The sequence below is a fragment of the Arachis stenosperma genome, chromosome 6 (genome assembly GCF_014773155.1).
Source record: "Arachis stenosperma cultivar V10309 chromosome 6, arast.V10309.gnm1.PFL2, whole genome shotgun sequence".
Classification (NCBI taxonomy): Eukaryota; Viridiplantae; Streptophyta; class Magnoliopsida; order Fabales; family Fabaceae; genus Arachis; species Arachis stenosperma.
The window spans coordinates 92168538-92193083 of NC_080382.1; the positions used below are offsets into that span (position 1 = coordinate 92168538).

A 24546-nucleotide genomic window follows, 5' to 3' on the forward strand; every position below is an offset into this window, starting at 1 on the left:
ACTCAATGGCCACAAATTTAAAGAACATTACTTTTACCTCGCTTAAAACTTTCGTCTTCTTCTTTGTGGCATTTGCAATCTGTTTCTCCAGCTTTGAACCTAGCCTGTTTTTTGAACGTCCTCTTGTTCGAATCCTTGGCGGGCTTTGAAGCTCGTTAACGGATTCCAAGTTGGCGTCTTCGTGGGATAAAGAAGATGTCCCCTTCCTTTTGGCTTTTAATGCTTCCATCTCGGCCATGACGTTATCGTACGCACGGTGCAGAATTGCAGTCAGTTCCTCCGATTCGGAGGCAAATTCGCAAATATTTTGCGAACGAAAAACCAATTGGTCGAACCTCTTGCTTCTTGGCTCCATTAGTGGCTCGTCATGGCTGCTCTTGATGTGTGTGTGTCGCCTTTACCTTCTTGCTCCATCGTTCCAGTATATATCTAGGGGACACTTGGCTTACTTGTTCGAAGCTTAACACGCTTAGTGCGTGACGGCACAGTATCCCTCTCGACTCGAATAATAAGCATTGGCATTTTACCTTGGCTGCAACTGAGTCGTAGGTAACCGCGAACTTGTTGAATATTGAGCTGAAAACTTGTTCTCCGACTTCGTATATTGAATAGCCTAGAGCGGAATTCTTTAATCTGGTGATGCAATTCGCCTTTCCTCTGAATTGCGCTTGGACTTCCCTAAACTTTGCATGAGTGTACGCATCTTGAAACTGAGCTTCAATGGAGGATTTGGTTGCACACGGTATGACCGTATGAAAATCTGCAGCATCTGATTCTCTCTCTGCTTGCTCCCTACTTTCGAGGCAATTATTGTATTGTTTGACGAACTGAATAAGCGAGCTGTTCCGGGTGATGTACTTGTTAAAAAATGAATGCATGCTCTCGCTACTTTGTGTGCTTCTCATCCCTGCCCAGAAGTGGTGATCCAGATAGATAGGAACCCATATGTGACGGTCTTCGTACAGATCTGCATAATACACCCAAACACAGACTGTAAAATACACCCGAGAGAACATACAATTTACACCTCTGCTGCAGATTTTAAAAACACATTACCTGAAAGCCACTTGTTGTCCGCAAGACCAAAATTCAGCAGAAAATCGTTCCAATTCCTATCGAATGAGTCTTTGCTATGAGAGTTCCAAACAACATGGCTCATTTCTTGTTTGATATCGGCATGTCCCTTGTACCCGTTTAATTTGCTTGGAATCTTCTTCATGATGTGCCAAATACACCAGCGGTGAACTGTTGTTGGCATACAGGCCTCTAAAGCCCTTTTCATTGATGCGCACTGATCGGTGAGAAACCCTTTTGGAGTGTTTTCTCCCATGCAACGAAGCCAGCATTGAAATAACCATTTGAATGATTCAATTTCTTCGTTCTTCATCAAAGAGCATCCGAGAAGTGTTGACTGACCGTGGTGATTCACCCCGACAAAAGAACCACAGACCAAATTATACCTGAAAGAAATTACCATGATCCAGAATGCAAAATCATTAGGTACACCCCAACAAATGCTTCGAATACACCCACTGAAACAGCCAATATACACCTCTGCTGCGGATTCGTAAAAATAAATTAATTTAGCATCATAAACAGGGGCAGTTTGTTACCTGTTTGTATTGTAGGTGGTGACGAATGAAATGACGTCTCCGAAATACTCAAAGGCGGCTCTGTTTCTTGCATCAGCCCAAAAAGCCAGCTTAATCGATTGATCCTCCTCGAGTTCGAGCTCAAAAAAGAAATTCGGATTCTTCTCTTTCATTCTTAAGAAATATTTCCCGAATTCCTTTGCATCTTCTTATTCGGAAACATTCCGCACTTCCCTGGTAATGTAATTCCTCACGTCCTTTTCGATAAAATTTAACTCGCGGTGACCCCCGGCAGCCGCAACAAATGATTGGTAGGTTTTGCTTGGTCTGATACCGGCCTCCTCGTTATTCTCTATCGTACGACGAATGGACATGCTTAGTTCCCTGTGCTGTTTGAGCATCTCTGCTTTGCTTGGACAATAGGGGTGTGAATGATCCAGCACAACCTTTGAAATGATCCAAGCACCGACATCCTTCAATGTGTGTATATAAATTCTTGCAGGACAGTTTAAACCGGCTGTCGGATTGGTCTTCTCGGTCGGAGATATTTTAGATTTCCATTTTCCCTCTCTGCTACATGTAATCAGTTGATTCTTAATCTCGTTTTCCTTCCTATTTGTGCACCGAACTCTTGTAGAGAAACCTGCAGCCTTGGCGTAGTTCCTGTAAAATTTTCCAGCATCTTCAAGGGTGGTAAAGGTCATTCCGACCTTCGGAACAAGCTCGTCATCAACAACCGAGAGAGGCTGCACAATACACCATTTCAGAACTTTGAATACACCCATAGATATGATTCAAATACACCCAATCATGTCTAATATGATACACCCGAACCGCAACAACTCAACTACAGAATACACCATGTCAAAAACTAAAAACACACCCAATCATGTCTGATATAATACACCTGAACAACAACAACTCAATTAAAATAACAAAAAACCAGTAAAGTGTAGATACACCCACATTTCTAGCTAAAATACACCCAAAGAAGAATTGATCTACACCCGAGCGTCTGCTATAAATTCCAGGTAATTAATCACAACTAATGCATTGAATCGACAGATTCATGTTAACGTGTTACTTTTACAGTCAATGTTCAGCAATTTTTCAACTACACAATGCTATACAAATTACTGAAAGAAAATTCATACTAATCCTATGTAAATCAAACCTCAGGAACTTCGTTAGATTCAAATTCATAATCCACTTCGCCTGGATTCAGCTGACAATTTGAGGTTGAATGATCCATTATCTTCAAAACGAGTTCAAACTTTGATTTCAGAAAATAACAAATCAAAATAGAAAACGAAGCTCGAGTTGCAGAGAGAGAAAAAGGTAACGTAAACGAAGAACATACCAGTGAGAAAAAGGAGAGGAAAAGAACGATGGAGAAAAAGGAGGGAAGACGCGCGAGAAGAAGAACAACCAAATCTCAAAATAACGAAAACGAAGAAGGAAACAAATATTTTAAATTTGGTAGTTAGATATACGCGGGATGTTATATAGCGCGTGTAATCAACGTATGTGGAGCAGCGCGTATTTTGATTTTATTGTTTAATGAACTTATAAAGCATACAAGCCCTAATGGCTTGTATGCAGAGCTTTTTCCATATTTTAAATATGTTTAAGAACACATAATATTCTTGTGCACTTATTTTTTTTTTGGATTAATTAATTTTGATTAAGGGTGTCTATAAACTTAGTTTAATTAGATTTGAGTCCAATCTTAATTTTTTATTAAATCATTTTTAAATATTTAAATCCAAACTTAATTAAAAAAATTTGGTTTAATCAGGTTGATTTAACATTTAAGTAATATTAAATTTAGAAAGAATAATTTAAACATAGAATATAGTAGATATTATATAATATTTATACTAAAATAAATAATTTAAAACGAAAATATTATTATACAATATAAAAAAATTATTTTAAAAAGTCTTAATATTTTATTATTAATTTTATTTTTATATATGACTTCAAACGGATTCAATTTTATCCAAAATATAACCTGAGTTTCATCTTAAATTGATATCGAATAAAAATAACAAATACAAATCAATCCTACTAAATATGTCTCGGATCAATCAATTAAGATTGATTGAATGATTAATTTAATTGTCTATTTAAATATATATTTGACGTTTGAATCTTATCCTATATATATAGTAATTCATTGGTCATCAACGACATAATAATCTTCGAATTGAAAGATACTATAAAAAATATGTGTGTATATACAATAATTTATTGATTATCAATAACATAATAATGTGTGTGTATAAATTCTAGTATAAAAATATTTCGACATGATTATATAAATATTGTGAAAGTCACTTTTTTTACATTTTGATGTATATATTTTTTATTTTTTAAATTAAAAGGTATTATGTTAATTTTTAATAATACTTTTTTAAAATATCATAATTACTATAATCACCGTAATATAGTTATATTAGAATATATATATATATACTTCGGGTCAGGTAAGTATTTCAGGTCGGGCCCGAATCTTGATGACCCGAATTTTGGGTTTGAAGTTCGAACTTGGAAGCTTACGAAAAACAAAGTTAGAAGTTGGAAGTAATAAGGCACACATATGAGAAGCCCATCTTAAAGAAGACACGTACGTTTGTCACATACCATACGAAAGAAGCCTCTTGTGTATGCGACGTGTAAACTAATTTCCCACTTATTCCCACCCTCCAACCCATTGCCTCTATTCCACACACTTCGTACCATTTCGAACACGCTCCACCTTCTCCAATTTCTCTCTTATTTCTTAATCACAAACCCAAGTTAAGATTACAACACATCAAAGGAAACAAATCTTCACCTCTTTTTATCTCCCACTGCATGAAACAAGACAAGAACCCTCCTTTCATGGCTCACCAATCTGAAGCAGACCAGATAATTCCTTCTCAGCCATTGGAACCTAACATGGAGCAGCAACAAGAAAAAGAAGAAGAAGAAGAACACAATAACATTGATGCTAGAGAGAAATATAAAGATAGTTCAAAAGTAACATCACAAGACCCTTGTGCTTCGAAGGAAATAGGAGTAGCAGCATTGGAGGGAGAGGATAGTGGGCGTGAGAAGCTGAAGAGGCATAGAATAGAGGTAGCTAAAAGGGTTTGGATTCCAGAGATATGGGAACAAGAGGAGCTCTTAATGGATTGGATAGATTGCACTGCATTTGATGCTTCTTTGGTTCCAAGCACAATCACAACCGCACGTGCTGCTTTGGTTGAACAAGATCGAAGAAGAACAACCAATGCTACTGCTGCTTCTGCTGGACTAAGAATAGAGAACAGGTGTTAGAAACATTTTTTCTCCTCTCTTTTTCTTTCTCTTTTTCTGTATTATTCTGTTTAACCACAACCATATATTATTCATGATGGAATTGGATGGTTCATTATTAATATTGTCTTTCTATGGTATAATTTTATTCTTTTTCCGGAAGGTTGAAGATCTGAAAAGCTAATTAACTAAAACTTTCGGTACTACAATAAATAGGATGATTAAATTATTTACTTATATTTAACTAATTCACCAAATATCGCTCTTGATGTTCATGAATATACAGGGAAATGATTTTTTCAATTTTTTTTTTATTTGAGAGTATAAAATATGATTTTTCATTATTAATTTTTATTTTTAATTGAAAAAAAATTGAAAAAATATATTCTCGAACATATATATCAAAGTGAAAAAAAAGAATTATTTACGAAAAATGTTAGATGATTATTAGAAATTAATTATTTTTTACTATTAGTTCACTATTAATATTTAAAAGTATTGAATAAAGTATATTATTGGATGAGTAACTAAAAAAATTAAACTAAATAAATTAAGTTAATGATAATAATAAAAAATAATAAATTTTAATAATTTTTAAAATTTTTTATTATTTATTATGAATAAAAAATAGTTGTCCAACTAATTAATCTGTGTTATTAGTTATTATTAGGTGGGACGGGACTCAAACAACCATTATTATCACATAAAACATGTATGGAATAGTTATCTAATTTCACAACTATATTTTAAAAGAGTCACTCAAATAAAGACGTCAAAAACGTCTTTTATAAAGATGTTTTTAATAATTAAAGTTTAATACATATAATTGATTAAATCGTGTTATTTTTATCAAAATTAACAAATTGATTTGACAGAAAAATAGTGAATCAAATTTTGAACTGGTCTAAATTAATATTATTTTTTATAAAAAATGACTACAATACCCTATTATAGAAAATGACTAAAATACTTCTATTATATATATTAATTTTAAGAATCCTAAATTTTAGTCCTTTATTTTTCTATCATAGGATTAGGATTTAGAATTTTTAAAATTAAATATATATATATATATATATATATATATATATATATATATATAATAAGAGTATTTTAATCATTCTCTATAATAAGGGTATTATAGTCATTTTTTATAAAAAGATAATATTAATTTAGACCAGTTCAAGATTTGATTCACCATTTTTTTGCTTAAATCAATTTGTCTAGCCTAATTTTGACAAAAATAACATGATTTAATAGAATATATATGTTAAATTTTGATTACTAAAAAACATCTTAAAAAAAAAAACGTTTTAGACGTCTTTATCTGAGTAGTTTCCATACAAGTAACATAGTTATCTCAATATATTAATTTATGTGTTCTCATTTCCGCTAAATTTAACTCTATAGTAGCATTTTTATTGAAACTTTCAATGCTTTTTTTTTATCGAATGAAGACTCGAATTTGCGACTTTTAAGTGAGTATAGAAAGACTATATTATTTGAATTATAATTTATTAACTTTCAATACTTGATATAAGGCCATATATAATTTCATATAAATTTCACCATATTTCAAATTATTCTAGTAGATTTAATGTTAGTTATTAAAAAAAATAAGTTTCTACGAGACTACATACATAATTTTAAAGAAATCAAACCGATTCTAAAAGTATATTTGGATAAATTAAAAAAATTATTATTTCTATTCGTAAATATTTAAAATACTAACAAAACTACTTGTAAAACATAAAATTTACATTATATCTATGAAAGATTCGTTTTATTCGACCAAATACTAAATAATTATTCTAAATTTTTAGATTACTTTTGTAATCACCACCACCACCATCACAACCCTCCTCTTTGAATGTCAACCAAATCATCAAATTGCTGGTTCTGGATGAAGGAATTCATGGCTATTATTTCTGTTTTATGATTTTTTTTAATTAAGAGCAAGATTCGAACGCGCAATCTCTCGATGAATATATAAAGATCATGTCATTTGAGATATAACTCGTTGGCATTTTATAATTCTGTTTATTTTTAAGGTTTTCAACATTTTAATCTTGAATTCTTAATATTTTTTGAGTCTTTTTTTATGCTTGAATTTTTTTGGAGCTTGATTTTTTTTTATACTTCTGGTGATGTTGTAGTTGTTGTTTTGCTCCTCACCACCCATGTTGAGTATTTACCAGTGATTTTAAGTATCAAAAATAATAATAATAATAATAATAAGGGCTTAATTGACGTCTTGGTTATCAATCGGTGCAGCTCACTTCATCAAAGGAGATTTGGTATGTTTGCTTTTGGGAGGGAAGGCTAGAGTAGAATGGTGGCGTTCAGAGAAGACGGTTTAAGTGAGGAAATAGTAATGATGACGAAAGTAATTCAGGATTTTTGAGTAATTTTTTTATATTTGAATATTTTTGTAGAACAAAATTTATTTTTATGGGTATAAAATTAGTTTTATTTTTTTTGGGTAGTTTTTTTTTTTGTGACTTTTCTAGATAGTTTTATTAGCATTGTAAATATTTATGGGTAAAAATTATAATTTTTTTTCAAATAAACAGTAATATGAAAATTTTTTTATATATAAATAAAATATTATATTAATATGCATAATGTCTATATTATTTATATATTTAAAATCTAAAGCATATCTAGAATTTAGTAGATACAAGATAAATATACACATATTTTGAATGTAGTACTTTTAAGATATGACAAAAGTTTGAATACACTGATTTAGATACATCTGAAATCTGGCTCGTTTGATTAATTGAATATAGAATAAAGTAACAATTATTTTATGACAATCTGGGACTAATTAGCTTTTGAAGGAAAAAAAAATTATCAATTTGATGTTTTATGACAACAAATACGTTATATTTTTTTATTAATTCATTACGTAAAATTTAGCAATAGTGTTTATATATACTTTTAACTATTATAATTTATTTATTTATAAAAAGTTTTCATGCAAATAACACTTTTTAAACGAAATTTTAAATATTTTAATAGAATTTATAATACATAAAAAATAATTAATAAAAATTATATAAAAACTCAAAAGTGTGCGATTTTCGAACAACAGAAGAATTACAATTTTTCTCAGCGGGTTAACGAGAAGAGCGATGATGCGTGATGGTTAGGCTTAAAACACGACGGTGCATCGTTGACAAGACGAGGGCGACGTTAGAGAGCTTCATTGCCGGCAAAAATGGCTGCATGCTAGGATAAGGGGCAGTAAATAACTGCGATGGAAAAGAATTTAGATTAAGAGAGGGTAAAATTAAGTTGAAAAAAAAAAATAAAACTAAATATTTAATAAATTTAAAATATAATCCATTATTCACGTTGTTCGCATCTATTGTCATCTACCTTACCACACTCATTAGTTCGAGTTCGAAATTCTTAATATAGTTGTCCTCTGGTCTTGGATATATCACAACTGTACATCAGAAATGTATGGTTGTAATTTTTGTACTGTGTATGTTTGAATGTGGGTTCTATGCCTATGCCCTATAACCTATCAGGTTATCACTCTATCTCCTCAATCATCCTCATACATAATATTAATTAATAACACTCATCATCACCTGCAAGCAACGGATTTATATATTTTTTTATTTGTGATTCGACAAAGGTGTTTGAATTAAATGATAAAATAAATTTTGTATGCAATTTATATTTTTTTTTGGTAACTCTATGCAATTTATATTAGGTGTTTGTTATAGTGTCTAAAACGTATTGTTTAATTATTAAAATAGGTAAAATAATTAATTTTAAATTTAAAAATATAAAAGTTAAAAAATTTAAATATTTTAAAATTATTATAAAAAATAATTTAGACAAAAAGTAGACACCAAACAAAAGACATCATAAAATTGACCTTTATATTATTAGGTTATTTATTAGAATCAAATCAAATAAAATCACATCAAGCATTATGTTATACATTAATAATTTTATATTTATTTACAAAAATATATGTCTAAATATTAGAAGTTAGCTAGAATTTATATTCATCCAAGTATTACTCTTGCTTAAATCTTTTATTATTTACTATTTTACTACGCTTTTTAATGTAGCACCTTTCCCCCGACATTTTAATAGGATTTGATGCTTTTACGAAAATTTAATTAATCAAATTAAAAGTTTTTCTTTTATACGTTATTATATATGAAAAGCAAAGGATTTGGATGAGAACACACATAATGAGTGTCTATTTCAGAAAAGAACATTGGAAACATGGATGAATATATGAATAAATAAGATTTACAGCACCGAACACAGGCTAAAAAATTTTGATATGGAAATAAAATGAGTGATATGCTTTAATATGGTAATTTTTGGTGTTTTTTAAAATTGTAGGAATACACAAATCGGACCCTCCGATTTGTGTTTAAAAAGTTAAAAAAATTCAGAGTACACAAATCGGAGGGTCCGATTTGTGTTAAAAAATTTGAAAAAACTCAGAGTACACAAATCGGACCATGCGAGTTGTTTGATTTTAAAATTTTGCTTAAGAAATCGCATGGTCCGACTTGTGGTTGGACAAATATGAATTTCGAAAGTTAGAAAACGGACCCTCCGAGTTGTTTGTTATTTTCAATTTTTTTACTGATGAAGAACTCGCATGGTCCGAGTTCTGTTCCAGTGACACCACATAGCTGTGAAACACCTGTATTTCCCATCTAATACCACTATTATTTCCATATGCAAATTAAAAAGTGCCGAACACACGTATACATCTCGAATGCCCAACATCCTAGATATGCTCAATTTACTAAATGAGTCAAATTTCAGGTGCATTTAACATCAATACATTTAAATTTGTTTTCATTATGCAGTGCGTCCAAAATACATTTTTTTATTTTTTATTCGCTGCATTTGAGATGTATTTTAAATTTTAAATTCGTAAATGGTCCAGACATTGTACATATGGATAAACAAAATATTTATTTCATTTATCTATAAAAAAATCCTATGCGGGGAAAATAAATCTCTCTCTCCCTATATATATAATATATAACTAAAGGCCACCGAAGTACATTTACCAATTGTTAAGTTCAAAAGAAAATGCCTAACTTTACCACGCTCAATATTAGAGAAAGGGATGAATAGCTTCTTAACTTTTTGATTAGCAGAGATTTAGATTTTTGAGAATTTAAAAATACACTTAAGTCTTTGATTTTTTCAAAATCTGAACTTATCGATCCCTCATATTCATTTAGGTCTGTCAGACTCAACAGAAAAATTTGACCTGGTTGATACAGATGGGTGAGTGGGTTTTTAAAATTAGATAAATTAAACTCAGAGATCGATATGTCCAAATTTAAAAGAGATCAATGACTTAAATGTATTTTTAAATTTTTAGAGAGTTAAATGTCCGCAAACCAAAAAATAGGAATCGAATTATGCTTTTCTCTCAATATTATTATTGATGAATGATGATGTTGCTCCCTCATTTGTTAGTACTGTGTGCAGTACATGTTCACCTTCGCGGAATATACTAGTGAGTAATGATAAAAGTGGTTTTGCCCCTGCTAGAGTTTTTTTTTATGTATATGACAGAATTTAAACTCCTAAAATTTATTTAAGTAAATTAATAAATTAACCACTAGACCACTTTAAATTGGTTCATAAATCTTTACCATTCATCCATTTATGTATATATAGTCAATAACTAACTTTCGAGGCCCAACACGAAACAAATATGTTTTGAACATTTCTTGTGAACATTAATGGAGAAACACCATTAAACATCTTTAGGTAAAGGGAAAAACACTACTCGGACCTTTCATTATCAATTTTCTTATCCATCTTATTTTCCACTACAATTAAGTGGTGTTCTGAAAAAAGGTACGAAGAAAAAAGATCATTTACAAAATAAAGTTTCTGATAAAGAAATAGTTGACATAATAGTAAAATACCTATTGGCTGTTGCTAAAGGATTGGAAGTTTCGTCAGCAAAAAATGTCCCGCACTACCAACGTGTGATGATCATTGTACCACATCAAAAGTTATTATTCTTCCTTTTCATGTTAGATTTAGGGGTTGTGTGGATAAGCTTCTAAGAAAAGATTTTTTTTGAATTATCTTTTTTTAAAAGATCTTATAAAAAAGTAAAAATAATTTTATATTTAGATATCTCATACAAAAAATTTTTTTATTTATCAATTATATTTAAATATAACAATATAAAAATATTTTTGTTTATTTATTACATGAAAAACATCTTTTTTTTTTAAAAAAAAAATTTTTAAAAAAGATATAAATTACAGCTTCTCAAAAAAAAATATTTTTTTTATTTTTCTAATACTTTTATTTTTACTATTAAAAATTTGCCAAACATGATAAAAAATAAAAAAAAATCTTTTTTCATTAAAAAAAAAATCTTATTTTAACAAAATAAGGACGCCCAAACAAACACTTAATAATGGAATCCATTGAAACCAACTTAAATTGGTCTAACAGTAAAATCACTAATCCGCTTAAGCAGGTGTCAGAATTTTAAATCTCATTTTGTACATGCAACAACCTATTAACAAGCAATAAACTCTTAAATAAAACTATGATCTACGATAAATTAATTTTTAGCTTGTCGGAATGAAAAATACCGTAACAAAATCCAAAGACAAAAATAATGGGGTCCATTGAAGTAACAGTACTTATGGTACTAAATCTAGGTTAATTTATTTTCAAGCATTCTAGAGCAAAAATAAAAAAATGGAAAGGTTTACACGGTTATTTCGATTTACAGTCACATAGTACTCCTGGGCCTAGCATCCCTAAGGAAAAGAAAGGGGGAAGAAAAAATATTCCTTATCTATATTAAAGAAAAAGAAAAATAATAACCGAGATTCTGCAACCTACCACTTCTATTAGGCTTCAACAGTATAAAGTTTTGCTACTGATACAGCAAAGGTGCAAAACTTGAATCACCTCTGTGACACTAGCTCCCACACCTTGATTGTCCCATCATCACTCGCAGAGGCTAATAGCGGCTTCTCCTGTTTAGTATGCCACATCAAAAAAACAGAATAAAATAAAATAAAAAATGACCGATGTAAACAACAGATTAGATAATCACAAAAAGCAAAAAAACCTGCTGAGAAAGCTCACCATTCTCTTTCATATCAAGTTTTTATAAGCTTATATGTGCAGAAGAAACAAGGTGGAGGATCAGTTACACCCCTCTACTTTGGTGTTTGGTCATCCATTTTCTTAATACCATTTTGACATACTGTTAAGCAAATGGTTGAGATGGAATATTTATAACATTTATGTAATGTAATTTATTAAATAATGTAGCAGTTTGAAATTGCCCATTTATTCTTTTAAATTTCCCTCACTGTCTCTCTTCCTCTGGCCATTCCCTAGCCCCCTTTCTTGATTAGCATGTAGATCGCTTCAGCATCGAACCACATAGTAAATTGCGGGTAAGGAGTTATCACTTTTCAGTATCATTCAAACAAGGGCAAGAAAGAGGAACCACAAGGCTTTAGCACACATCTAGCATCAGCGGGAAATGGGATTTGAGCACATAATAATACAAATAGTGACTATCCTTCAATCTTCCCATCCGTTAGCTTCTTGGGTTCAAACCAAATTTTTTTTTTCCAGTTACTAAACATGTTTATGGTTATGGTTCGGCTCCAAGGCATAGAATACTCAACAATACTTTACACTCAGACCAGTGTGCACACAGGGTTATTTTTTGGCGGTAGCTGTGTTAAGTGTCCAACACAAATAACTCAATCTGATTAATTCAGCAAATGTACACAGGAAATAGAAAGAGACAAAATGCTCAACAATCTATTCCATTGTAATACAAATAGCAACGTTACCAAAGAGAATCACTTTTGGTTGATTCCATTAAAGCAATGTCCAAGAATCTTACCCCAGGGCTCCATTGCACTGAATTTATGTCCATATCATGGGCCTTTTCCTTCTTCAGCAGCAACTTGTACAGAGGACCATCCACCTATGTCATATACAAGCAGCAAATTAGGGTCAAATTTACCCTACATTCTTGATAGAGTAGATGCATCTATTCTGTCGTCTTTATCCTTTTAGCATTTTCATACACAAAAAAGCATAATCTTATACAGTTTGCATTTTTTCCAGGGACTTGGATTTCAATATACATATGGCTGTGTCCTTTAATGTTGAGGTTCACAAAACCGTCAAATGAAAAGGGTCTGATGCAATTCCACAAAACACAGAAATGACAAGGAAGATTATCATATTAATAATAACAAATTAACAATGGAATCTGTCTACTCCAAATAACTAGTAATCCTGAACAATATTGAATTATAACGCAAGATTATCATGCTCAACTCTTAAAAACGAACATAGTTCAATTAAAAAATCAATGCAGATAAATGATGTTGCAAAATATATTCAACAGTAAATCTGTTTGATCAGTGTTCTCTGAGCTTAATGAACAAACATTTGGCACTAGTTTGCCAACTTGATTGCAAAGTCCTTATGGTGGCAAGTACAAATAGCTCAATAAGTCCCATGTTTATCCATGTGTGCAGAGAATCAACTACAATAATAAAAGGTCCGTGATTTAAAGGAAATATTATGGACAAGACAAAGGGAACTTTTAATGAATGACATGCAAAGATTAGATGTTAGCTCTTTTTGGGCATGTTAGCTACTTACAGAATTTATAGTGTACGAGGATAATAATATGTTCCCAGGCACTAGTGGTACCACATGAAAATCACATGCCTCAAATAAAGAAAATTGTTCACCTACTTGTATTCAAAAGTTGAAACAGCTTATGAATGTTCCAGTTAACATTCTCAACTGTAGTTCTGTATTTAAATTATGGACTACTAGACTAGCAAAGTAATAACAATAATAAATGACCTCCCTGTATCCAGATATAAGAGAAATTCATCTCTTAGGCAATAGGCACACATAATATATATATATATATATATATATATATATATATATATATATTAACAATAAAACGACATATGAACTCCTTTAGCTAAGGATAGATGCAAGAAGAATTGGCATACTTGACTTTCATTGTCATCCACAAAAAGACGTATAGCATCATCGGCAGCTCCACTAGCAAAGATACCTTCTCTGTTACATGAAAACAAAATGCAAGATACAGATTGATCAGATTTACATAACTAGAAATTAATTTAGGGTGCACTGGTTATCTTGATGACAAAATATAGTGTTTGATTTATTTTTCTTTCAAAAAAAAATAAATATGAATATGAAATTATGAATCACTAGAATATATCATAATGATAAATAATAAAACTCTTCCAAAAGCAATGCAAATGAAACTATGACTGACTAATGATTGGACAGAGGGATTAAACAGAGAAATAAAAGGATCTGGATAAATACCAGAGTCCAATGAGAATTTCATTTTAGTTAACTAATACCCAACTACCTTGACCAATGAACAGAGAAAATTGTCCGATCATGATACCCTGTAAGAGTGCAAAGATGTCTCCTGAAATTCCCAAGAAGAAATAGGAATCAAATTTTGAAATGTACAAAAAGGAAAAGGTATAATAGAAGACTAATATGTCACCATTATAATCATTTATGCTTATTCTTCATTTGCACAAGTTCCATAATAGGATTAGTAACCCAAACTGATCTAGTTGCAGAAACAACTAAACCATATATGTTCATGTATGGTTTATATGTGTAGGCAAACTTCCCATTAAATATCCAGGAATTAGAAAATCTCATCAAATGTTGAATACACATTCTGGTAATCCATATCTGGGTGGGAAAGGGGAACATCTAGCAGAAATGTTACTTACCAATGTCTGAATCCACCACCAGATTGCATCCCTATATTTTCTGATTCCCATATCTTAAGCGTAAGATCATCACTGACATATAGGGTCGAAATCAAGAAAATGCTACATATTTTAGTTTGAAGATAAGCAGGAAACAGTTTCACGATGAACAAGAGAACTATTTCACTTACCTGCAAGTAACCATTTTATCACCACTGGCATTGAAAGAGAGTGCCCAAACAGTTGAAGTATGACCACTGACAACAGTTATATTAAAATATTGACATTAAAAATTTTCCATAGAATACAGGAAAAAGGATCACCAATCATGTATTAAAATTTAAATTTTAAAGAGAAGAAAAACATGATGGAAGATGTCAACAAATATTACTTATTCGGTTCTCCTATTGTTTGAATGCATTGCCAATCGTCACTATCACCTTCATCTGCCCAAACCTGGAAGAAAAATTGATTGCTCTATAACATTATCACACTGCCATATCCTATTCATTAACAGTGGAAGACAAGCAACAATAAGGCTAGAGGACCAACAGCAAAACTTGAATGCAAGAGCCATTACAACATATTGCATTACCTTAATAGTGTTATCATAACTACATGAAAATAAGATATCCATTGTTGGATGCCATTTCACCATTTTCACATCTTGGGTATGTCCTTGCAACACTGACACACACTCAAATTCATTCCCTGGCAGCACTTCCCATATCCAAACAGATTTATCTCTACTACACGTTGCAAGTAGGTTTCCAGATGCATTCCAAGACACACTCTTCACTTCGTGTTCATGACCCTGCCAAAAAAATCACATGTATGTCAATGCAAAAGATTTTTTTTTCGTTTTTGAACAAAAAAGGAAAAGGAAAGTAGCAACAATCAAGTAGGACAAATCATCCAGAAGAACAATAATAACGGAAAATAACTGAATTGGAAGCACTAGCATACCTCCAAAGTGGAGACACACTCGTAATCACCCCCAACATTCTCCCATATAGCTGTAGTGGCATCAAAACTTGCAGTGGCCAGCAGCTTACCAGAAGGTGACCAAGCACACGACCGAACGGTTCGAGTGTGCGGCTCATCCAAAACCGCCTGCATTGCATCAATCATCACACTGACACACTCGTAGCAATAAACATAAAACATACAATCTCGATCACCAAATTAAACTCTAATCAAGCTTAGTCACTGAATATAAATCTCTCACTATTTAACTGCAATTGGATTACGCTTGACCACATTATTCAATTTTTTATTATAATCAATCAATCAACCAATCAATTGAAAAACAAATAATAATAGGTTGATCAAAGAGTAATGTTACTGAGTTACTGCTAATTAATATGTAATTGAAAAAAAGAAAGAAAAGAAGAGATGTGCCTTGGTGGACCAGACACCAGAGGAGAGGTTCTGTTCCCAGATTCGAATAGTTTTGTCGCCACTGCAAGAGGCAAAGAGGAGTGGGACACCGTTGTGGCCGGTGACGGGGTTCCAAGCCAAGCTCCAAACCCTATCAGTGTGGCCTTCGAGTCTCTGAATTTCCTTTAGTTCCAACCTCTCCATAGTTTTCTTCAGTTCTTCTTCCTTTGTTGCTGAGCTTTTTGCAATGGGTTTTTCCACGTGAACTGCACACGCCGGGAAAAATACCCAAAAGTAAGAACAAGAATTAGCGTTAAAACTTGAAAGGCAGTAAGGTGGCTCCCTTAAAAGGAAGGGCAAGTGAGAAAAGTTTGGAAGATTAATTATAGAGAAAAAAAAGCAGTGTACCTCCACCTCTTTAATGTTTTGGGGATGTGCAATTTACCTCCCTTAAAATCTATCTATCTATCTATCTGTTCTATTTCTTCTTAATAGGAGACTTCTTCATGATTCAATGCTTGACAAGTGGCACCTAACAACAGCAACAAAAAATCAATCGATTGAGATTGAGATTTAAAAAACAATATCAAACACAAACTAGAGATAGTGAAGCATATCCAGAGGTGCATGTACAGTGGTGCAGCCAGTGGCTCTAGCTCTTCCTATAAAACATTTACACAACGCACAGAATAACTTGATTATATACTAGATAAAGAGAAGACAAAAAAAATCACTTTAAGGTTTTACACAGCATACAAACAACTTGAGCACAATGGATATAGAAATTTGAGAAAGCAAAAAGTAATCATTTTTTACATTATTTAAAAGTACTCCTGATAACATGATGGTCGATGGACACACAAGAGTGGCAAAACAAACCGTGATAACTACATGGCATACAAAGAATACATGGGGATGCTACCCCACTTAATAAAAGAGTTGCAGCATTTTTCTTAATACAAAAACTTATAATTTAAAAACTAATCGGCAGTTCAAAAATCTTTCCTGCTGCTTCTTGAGTTATAAATAAGAAGCAAAGCTATGTTTCTCTCGCATATTCTTTCTTCTCAATTTACTCATCCTTTTAATTTCTTTTCTTCCAGATCTCTTTTCATGGAAGGGGAGAAGCACAAATATTTAAGAACTGATGGCAGTCAGATCCCCACATTAACAAGGTGTTTTCCAATGGATGATCTAAAAAGAAAGGTAAACCATCATTGAATAATTACATCTTAACTTTTAACTTCTTTGCATATGTACATACAACATATCCTCATATTATTCATAGTAGTGGCAAAATGCTTTTTTTATTGACATATTCAACTTGAATTCTTATTTTACCATAGTGATTAAATTTTTCTCATGAAAGGATCTGTGTTAATTTTAAACACCCTAAAACAAAAAGGGCCAACTCAGAAAATTGGAAACTAAGTATTGAGAAGTGAGCAAGAGTGTGAACTGTGAAAGGTGAAGCATAAGATGTTAGATCAGGTAATAACAAAGAAAATTTATTAGTTTTAGTTCAGTGTTAGAGAGTGCTAGCAAGTCAACTTTTGACTTCTAACACAAATGGGTCTATAGATAAGGTGATCAAGGTGTAAACATCACACTCAAAAATATCTCTTAGTTCCCTTTGGCCTAAACTAGTTGTGAGATTTAGTTTTGTTTCCCCTTCATGGTTAAAAAGAGTGTCCAAAGAATAAGGAGAAAAACTCAAAAGAAGAACAAGGTCAGGAAACCCCTTTTTTCAGAATAAAAAATGTTAACAGTTTCACTAGCAGTACACATATAACCCCTCCTCCAAAATTATTTTCCCATTAAACTCACCTATTTACATATTTAGAGGACCATTACCTACTGAAAATTACAAATACACCTTACTCACTTCATAACAAAAAAAGATTGAAATTCAAGATAAATGGTGTCTAAATGCCAAAAATGTTGATGCACAAAGGGGAAGAATGACAGCAAAATGCATGCAGAAGCTCAACAAAATAGGTTGCAAATCAATGTATTCTGAGTTCTATGCATGGCCTATCTCAAGACTAACTGCTTTTAAAATTTAACTATAACAGTTGTTTCTGAAATTAGCAGACTATAACCAAGGGGAAGCACATTTAGTCATATGCAACAGAATCCCATGCTGAATCAATTGCAAGTTGCTTGAGCACAAGACACTTTGGCAGTTTGGCTGGTGAAATGTCATAAAACAAACATAGCTCTGACATACTTTATGACTTTGGTAACTTTGCACATAATTTTTTGTAAAAAGAAAAAATTGAGAAACCAAAATTTGCTTCCAAATGTGGTTGGTTATCAATAGAAAATGCATGAACCAATCAAAGCAAGCACTATGCAATTCGCATTTCAAACTAACCACATAAAATCTTATTAACGTTTTTAGTTATTTCTTTTCCAAAAACTTTATCTTCAAAAAATGTGGCTGGTGTAGCAAACCGAGTTATGATGCTTTTAAAAATTTCTTCATCATCTGTAAAATGATTTATGTCGAGATGACAGCAAAAAACTCAAGTCCTAGAAATTAAATTAGTAACTAATTTTCTCATCTTGGGAACCATTTTATCCATTTTGTTTTCAATGATTGAGATGCATATCAGATACATTAAATGACAATACTATTTAAAACGTTGCTAGGAATTACTTAAGAGGGAACTAACATGTGAGAATGAAAGAGAAGGGAGCTTCATATGAAGCAATTATTTACAGTTCCAACTATAGTAATTCAATGCTCGAACACTCTGCATTATCAGACACTATTGAATTTATCTCAGTGTCCACAAAATCAACTTGGAACCTGGGTTACTACTTACTATTTCATTACGCCAGCCTTATGCAATTACCAATTTTGAATTTTATCAATCTTCATTTAAAACAGTATCACTTTAATTCCATGGTAAGCACATATGCAAAGGTTGAACATTCATTTGATTAGATGTATTATGGCAAATTGATTTTTTACATAATAGAACCGTATCAATATATTTTAGGCCAAAGTCATAAACATATGTTTAGAGTGTAAAGACATACTTCCACAGTATCAACAGAGTCCCCTTCTCTATGTTACATAATTACCATAGAATTTCTAAAAAGCAAAGACCCCTTATACCTAAAATACCACAACTCTTCTTATGACCATCTTCCAAACTTTGTTGCATCCCACAGGATTAGGTGACTATACCTGAACCCAGTCCCCATTATCTTAATCAACTAAGCACAAAAATAACATTAAGAGGCATATGAATCACTTTATTTGATATATCTCAATAAATTCATTTGCACAAACCACTAATTCCAACTATAACAGATCTTCCTTTTCCTCTCATAGTTCTTTCATTCTTGGACAAATTTTGCCAATAAATAGGACCACACAATTTGAGTATTTGACAACCACATCTTAGCAACGCACCACAAATATCATGAATCAGTTTAACATGAACCAAACCTTAGAAATGAAGTAACACAAGAAAATCACAAAGTGAAAAGCTAGAAAAACAAACATTAAAGGCTATGGGTTGCGCAGTGAGCAACAGATATGGAACAAGCAGCGACCAAGTGCAGAACGAGACCAGAAGAGCTAAAGGGTGCAAAGAGAAGGAAACAAAGGGAATAAAACAAAGGGAAGCAGAATAAAACAAGGACAGAAAGGAAACAAACGGAAGCAGAACCAGACCAGAATAACGGAAGCAGAACCAAGTTAGTTCTATACATTAGGGTTGGCTGATCGAGACTACAGTTATCACAACAGAACTCATTCAATAGATTACAGGCTGACCCAGTCACAATTAGATAAATATAAAAAAAATTATATTTTCACTACTTACCAACTAATTATGAACTAAATTAAATTAATTCTATATTTTCACTATTAAAATCCTAGAACAGATTCAATTCAACTGAAAGGTCCATTTTTCATCTCAGGAAAGAGGCAAGCATAAAAAAGAAAAACATCGCAATACCTAACGCTAAATTCACATCATCAAATTTGTAATTGTTTTTTGTGCTTATTCACCTCGCAGTTTTCAATTTTCATGTACTATTATTATTCTGCCATAGACCTATAACTGGTCACCCACACAGAAAAACCCTCTCTTCTGACGAAAAAGAGCCCCACAACAAAGTTTTTGAAAAAAAATTAAAATACGAAAGAAATAAAAAAAAAATGCTCACTCGATTGACTAGAATACGCAGATCAGGGTCACCCAGAGCTTCCTAGCACGAACAGAGGAAGATTCAGTGGAGGAGCAGAGGCAGACGGCCAACCCGAGCACGGCGACGGCGAAGCAGAGGACTGAGACGAAGAACCAGAATACGCAGAGGCAGATGCTGACCCGCGACGGCGACGGCGACGGCGGCGGTGACTCAGAGGCCGAACCAGAGGATGGCGAAGGCTAACGGAATAAGGGAGCACGAGAAGAGGCAGAAGACGACGGCACACGAACCAAGGGCGAGCAGATCCAGACGAGAAGATAGGAGGCCGGAAACGGGGACCAAAGCCACGACAACACGTCAGCAACGGAATTACTGACTTGTGTGTGGCAGTCAGCGTCTGAGTGTTGGCTGACCAGGGTATGTGAGCGAGACTAGAGAGTTGAGAGACGAGGTGAGATTGTGTGAGAGGAGGACGGAGTGGGAAAGCACGAGTAATTAATTACCAATAGAGTAATTACCCAAATCAGTCCCTGAGGATTTTAGAATCAGACATTTTAGTCCCCAAGAAAAATTAATACAGATTAATTCCCAAGGTTTTATTCCGGCAGATAAATCAGTCCCCAGTTCATTTTCCGGCAGTGTAATTACCCAGATCAGTCCCAAGAGATTTTAAAAAAATGACATTTTAGTCCCCAAGAAAAACTAATGTACAAATCAATCCCCAACGTTTCTCTTTGTTAGACATAATAGTCCCCTGTCCAAAAATAAAATAAAATAAAATAATTATTATTATTAATTACACAATAATAGTGTACTATATTTTTTGTATTTTTTGGACAAAAATAATGATAAATTTATACATTAAATTCATATATATATATATATATATATATTCACTCAATAATAATAATAATAATAATAATAATAATAATAATAATAAAATTACTAGAGATTATTTTACAAGAAATTTAAAGTTAAAATCATTTGATATGTTTGTATTTAATATAATCAAAAGACGGCGTATGTCAAAAAAATATATATGTTTGTATTAAAAAATATGTATTAAAAGAAAATATTTTAATTTGGATTAATATTAAATACATATTTTTTTAATACAAATATTTTTTTAAAATATTACATCTTTTGATTATATTAAATATAAAAATATCAAATAGTTTTAACCTTGAATTTCTTATAAAATAATCTCTAATAATTTTATTGATTATTATTATTATTAATTAAAATCATTTGATATTTTTGTATTTAATATAATTAAAAGATGTACTATTATTATTAATTACATAATAATTATTATACCATGATTTTTTGTATTTTTTAGATAAAAATAATGATTTATTCATTAGATATATATATATATATATATATATATATATATATATATATATATATATATATATATATATATATATAGTCACTCAATAATAATAATAAATAAAATTATTAGAGATTATTTTACAAGAAATTCAAGGTTAAAACTATTTGATATTTTTATATTTAATATAATCAAAAGATGTAATATTTTAAAAAAATGTTTGTATTAAAAAAAGATGTATTTAATATTAATCCAAATTAAAATATTTTCTTTTAATACATATTTTTTAATACAAACATATATATATTTTTTTTACCAAGGACATCTTTTGATTATATTAAATACAAAAATATCAAATAGTTTTAACTTTAAATTTCTTGTAAAATAATCTCTACTAATTTTATTATTATTATTATTATTATTATTATTATTATTATTATTATTATTATTATTATTGAGTGACACTATATATATATAAGAATTTAATAAATAAATTTATCATTATTTTTGTCCAAAAAATACAAAAAATATAGTACACTATTATTGTGTAATTAATAATAATAATTATTTTATTTTATTTTATTTTTAGACAGGGGACTATTATGTCTAACAAAGAGAAACGTTGGGGATTGATTTGTACATTAGTTTTTTTTGGGGACTAAAATGTCCGTTTTTAAAATCTCTGGGGACTGATCTGGGTAATTACACTGCCAGAAAATGAACTGGGGACTGATTTGTCTGCCGAAGTAAAACCTTGGGGATTAATCTGTGTATTAATTTTCCTTGGGGACTAAAATGTCCGATTCTGAAATCCTCAGGGACTGATTTGGGTAATTACTCTTACCAATATGTTATAAAATAGCTAAATAAATAAATAAATAGGAGGTAACAAAAATTAAGAAATATAAAGAGAGAAAGAAGTATTGCATCGTAAGAGAGAGAATATTTTATTGTTTGTTGTATTATAAAAAGCTTTAGCTTATGTCCTATTTATACATGTGCAAGGTTTTATTTTTTTTAAACTATATTAAATATAATCATTCTTGAGAATGGGCATCCACATAAGATATGATAAAGCATTCTTATCACAACACTCCTCCTTGAATGACCATTTATGATTATTGTCTCATTAAAACCTTACTAAAGAAAGTCCAATGGAAAAAAAAAACTTTAGTGAAGGAAAAAGAGTACAATATCCTTTGTGATGGGGCTGCCTCATTAAAAACCTTGTCAAGAAAAACCCAATGGGAAAAAACCTGATCAAGGAAAAAAGAGTAGAGTCTTCCTCTCTTGTCAACATCATTTAATGTCTCGAAATCAGCGCATCCCAATCTCATGTACCAATCTTTCAAAAGAGGATTTTGGGAGTGACTTTGTAAATAAATTTGCCAGATTGTCACTTGAGCGGATCTGTTGGACATCAATTGTCCCTTGATTTTGAAGATCATGAGTGAAGAAGAATTTGGGAGAAATATGCTTTGTTCTATCACCTTTTATATATCCACCTTTAAGTTGAGCAATGCATGCTGTATTATCTTTAAACAGGACAGTTGGAGCTATCTTATGATCAAACAGTGCACATGATGATAGAATATATTGGATCACACTCCTCAGCCAAAAACACTCGCGACTAGTTTCATGTATCGCTAGTATTTCAGCTTGATTAGAGGATGTTGCTGCAATTGTCTATTTCGTAGACCTCCATGATATAGCTGTACCACCATATGTGAACAGGTATCCTGTTTGAGATCTCCCTTTATGTGGATCAGACAAATATCCAACATCTGCATAGCCAACTAACTGTGACTTGGATCCATAGGGATAAAACAATCCCATATCAACCGTTCCATGAAGATATCGAAAAATTTGTTTGATTCCACTCCAATGTCTTCTGGTTGGAGAGGAACTATATATTGCTAGTAAATTCACAGCAAATGATATATTGGGTCGTGTATTATTAGCAAGATACATTAGCGCTCCAATGGCACTAAGATATGGTACTTCAGAACCAAGGATATCTTCATTCTCTTCTTTAGGATGGAATTGATCCTTTTCCACATCTAAAAATCTTACGATCATTGGTGTACTAAAGGGATGTGACTTATCCATATAAAATCTCTTCAAGATCTTTTCTGTGTATGTTGTTTGATGAATAAAGATCCCTTTTTTGTAAGCTCGATTTGCAGGCCGAGACAAAATTTAGTCCTTCCAAGATCTTTCATCTCAAACTCTTCTTTTAGAGTTTTTATAATTGTTGGAATCTCTTCAGAAGTCCCAATGATATTTAAATCATCAGCGTACACAACAATTATAATTAATCCAGATGCAGTTTTTTTTTATGAAAACACATGGGCAGATATCATCATTCTTGAATCCGTTTTTAGCCAGATACTCAATAAGACGATTATACCATATTCGTCCAGATTGCTTTAGACCATATAAAGATCTTTGCAATTTGACTGAGTATAACCCTTGTGAATATTCATTGGATTGTTTAGATATCTTTAGTCCTTCAGGGACTTTCATATAGATATCCCGATCTAATGAGCCGTATAAATAGGCTATGGGGAATACGTTCCTTCATAATCTATATAGGGCCTTTGTGAAAACCTTGTGCCACAAGTTGGGCTTTATAGCGCACAACTTCATTTTTCTCATTTCGTTTTCTCACAAATACCCATTGGTATCCAACAGGTTTTACATCTTCAGGTGTATGGACTACATGTCCAAAAACTTTACGTTTTGCAAGTGAGTCTAATTCAGCCTTCATGGCTGCTTCCCATTTTGGCCAATCATTTCTTTGTCGGCATTCTTCGACTGATCTTGGCTCAAGATCCTTACTTTCATGCATGATATTTAATGCCATGTTATATGCAAATATTTCATTGATAATTGTCTTATTTCGGTCCTATTTCTCTTCTATAAAGACATAATTTATCAACAGGAATAGTATTTACCTCTTTTC

The 24546-nt window shown here is 31.7% G+C and overlaps 2 protein-coding genes across 4 annotated transcripts; one reads left to right on the plus strand and one right to left on the minus strand.

Annotated features, from left to right (window-relative positions):
* Positions 1 to 4265: 4265 nt before the first annotated feature.
* Positions 4266 to 7395, plus strand: LOC130936371 (protein BIC1-like). Its single transcript, XM_057866436.1, has 2 exons — positions 4266 to 4909; positions 7170 to 7395. Exons 1-2 carry the CDS (start codon positions 4452 to 4454, stop codon positions 7219 to 7221), a joined length of 510 nt encoding a protein of 169 aa, XP_057722419.1. The 5' UTR covers positions 4266 to 4451; the 3' UTR covers positions 7222 to 7395.
* A 4140-nt stretch (positions 7396 to 11535) lies between these two features.
* On the minus strand, positions 11536 to 20713 carry LOC130935191 (protein CIA1). Of its 3 annotated transcripts, none has more exons than XM_057864796.1 (12): positions 20267 to 20713; positions 16493 to 16610; positions 16100 to 16344; positions 15665 to 15811; positions 15294 to 15512; positions 15090 to 15154; positions 14890 to 14955; positions 14720 to 14791; positions 14338 to 14400; positions 13946 to 14015; positions 12805 to 12888; positions 11536 to 11914 (listed from the first exon to the last, which is right to left on the minus strand). In XM_057864796.1, exons 3-12 carry the CDS (start codon positions 16280 to 16282, stop codon positions 11843 to 11845), a joined length of 1041 nt encoding a protein of 346 aa, XP_057720779.1. In that variant the 5' UTR covers positions 16283 to 16344; positions 16493 to 16610; positions 20267 to 20713; the 3' UTR covers positions 11536 to 11842. The 3 variants fall into 3 exon arrangements, with proteins under 3 accessions (XP_057720779.1, XP_057720777.1, XP_057720778.1); XM_057864794.1 differs by having other exon boundaries at positions 16487 to 16610; XM_057864795.1 differs by lacking the exon at positions 20267 to 20713 and having other exon boundaries at positions 16487 to 16629.
* Positions 20714 to 24546: the final 3833 nt, after the last annotated feature.

What these genes read in the sequence shown, in the direction of transcription:
- LOC130936371 (XM_057866436.1), top strand. Translation starts at nt 4,452, where the DNA reads ATGAAACAAGACAAGAACCCTCCTTTCATGGCTCACCAATCTGAAGCA. An exon ending in GGACTAAGAATAGAGAACAG is followed by an intron (nt 4,910 to 7,169) that starts GTGTTAGAAACA and finishes CAATCGGTGCAG; the next exon opens with CTCACTTCATCAAAGGAGAT.
- LOC130935191 (XM_057864796.1), bottom strand. Translation starts at nt 16,282, where the DNA reads ATGGAGAGGTTGGAACTAAAGGAAATTCAGAGACTCGAAGGCCACACT. An exon ending in ACAATAGGAGAACCGAATAA is followed by an intron (nt 14,956 to 15,089) that starts GTAATATTTGTT and finishes AACTGTTGTCAG; the next exon opens with TGGTCATACTTCAACTGTTT. An exon ending in TTCTCTGTTCATTGGTCAAG is followed by an intron (nt 14,016 to 14,337) that starts GTAGTTGGGTAT and finishes TTCATGTAACAG; the next exon opens with AGAAGGTATCTTTGCTAGTG.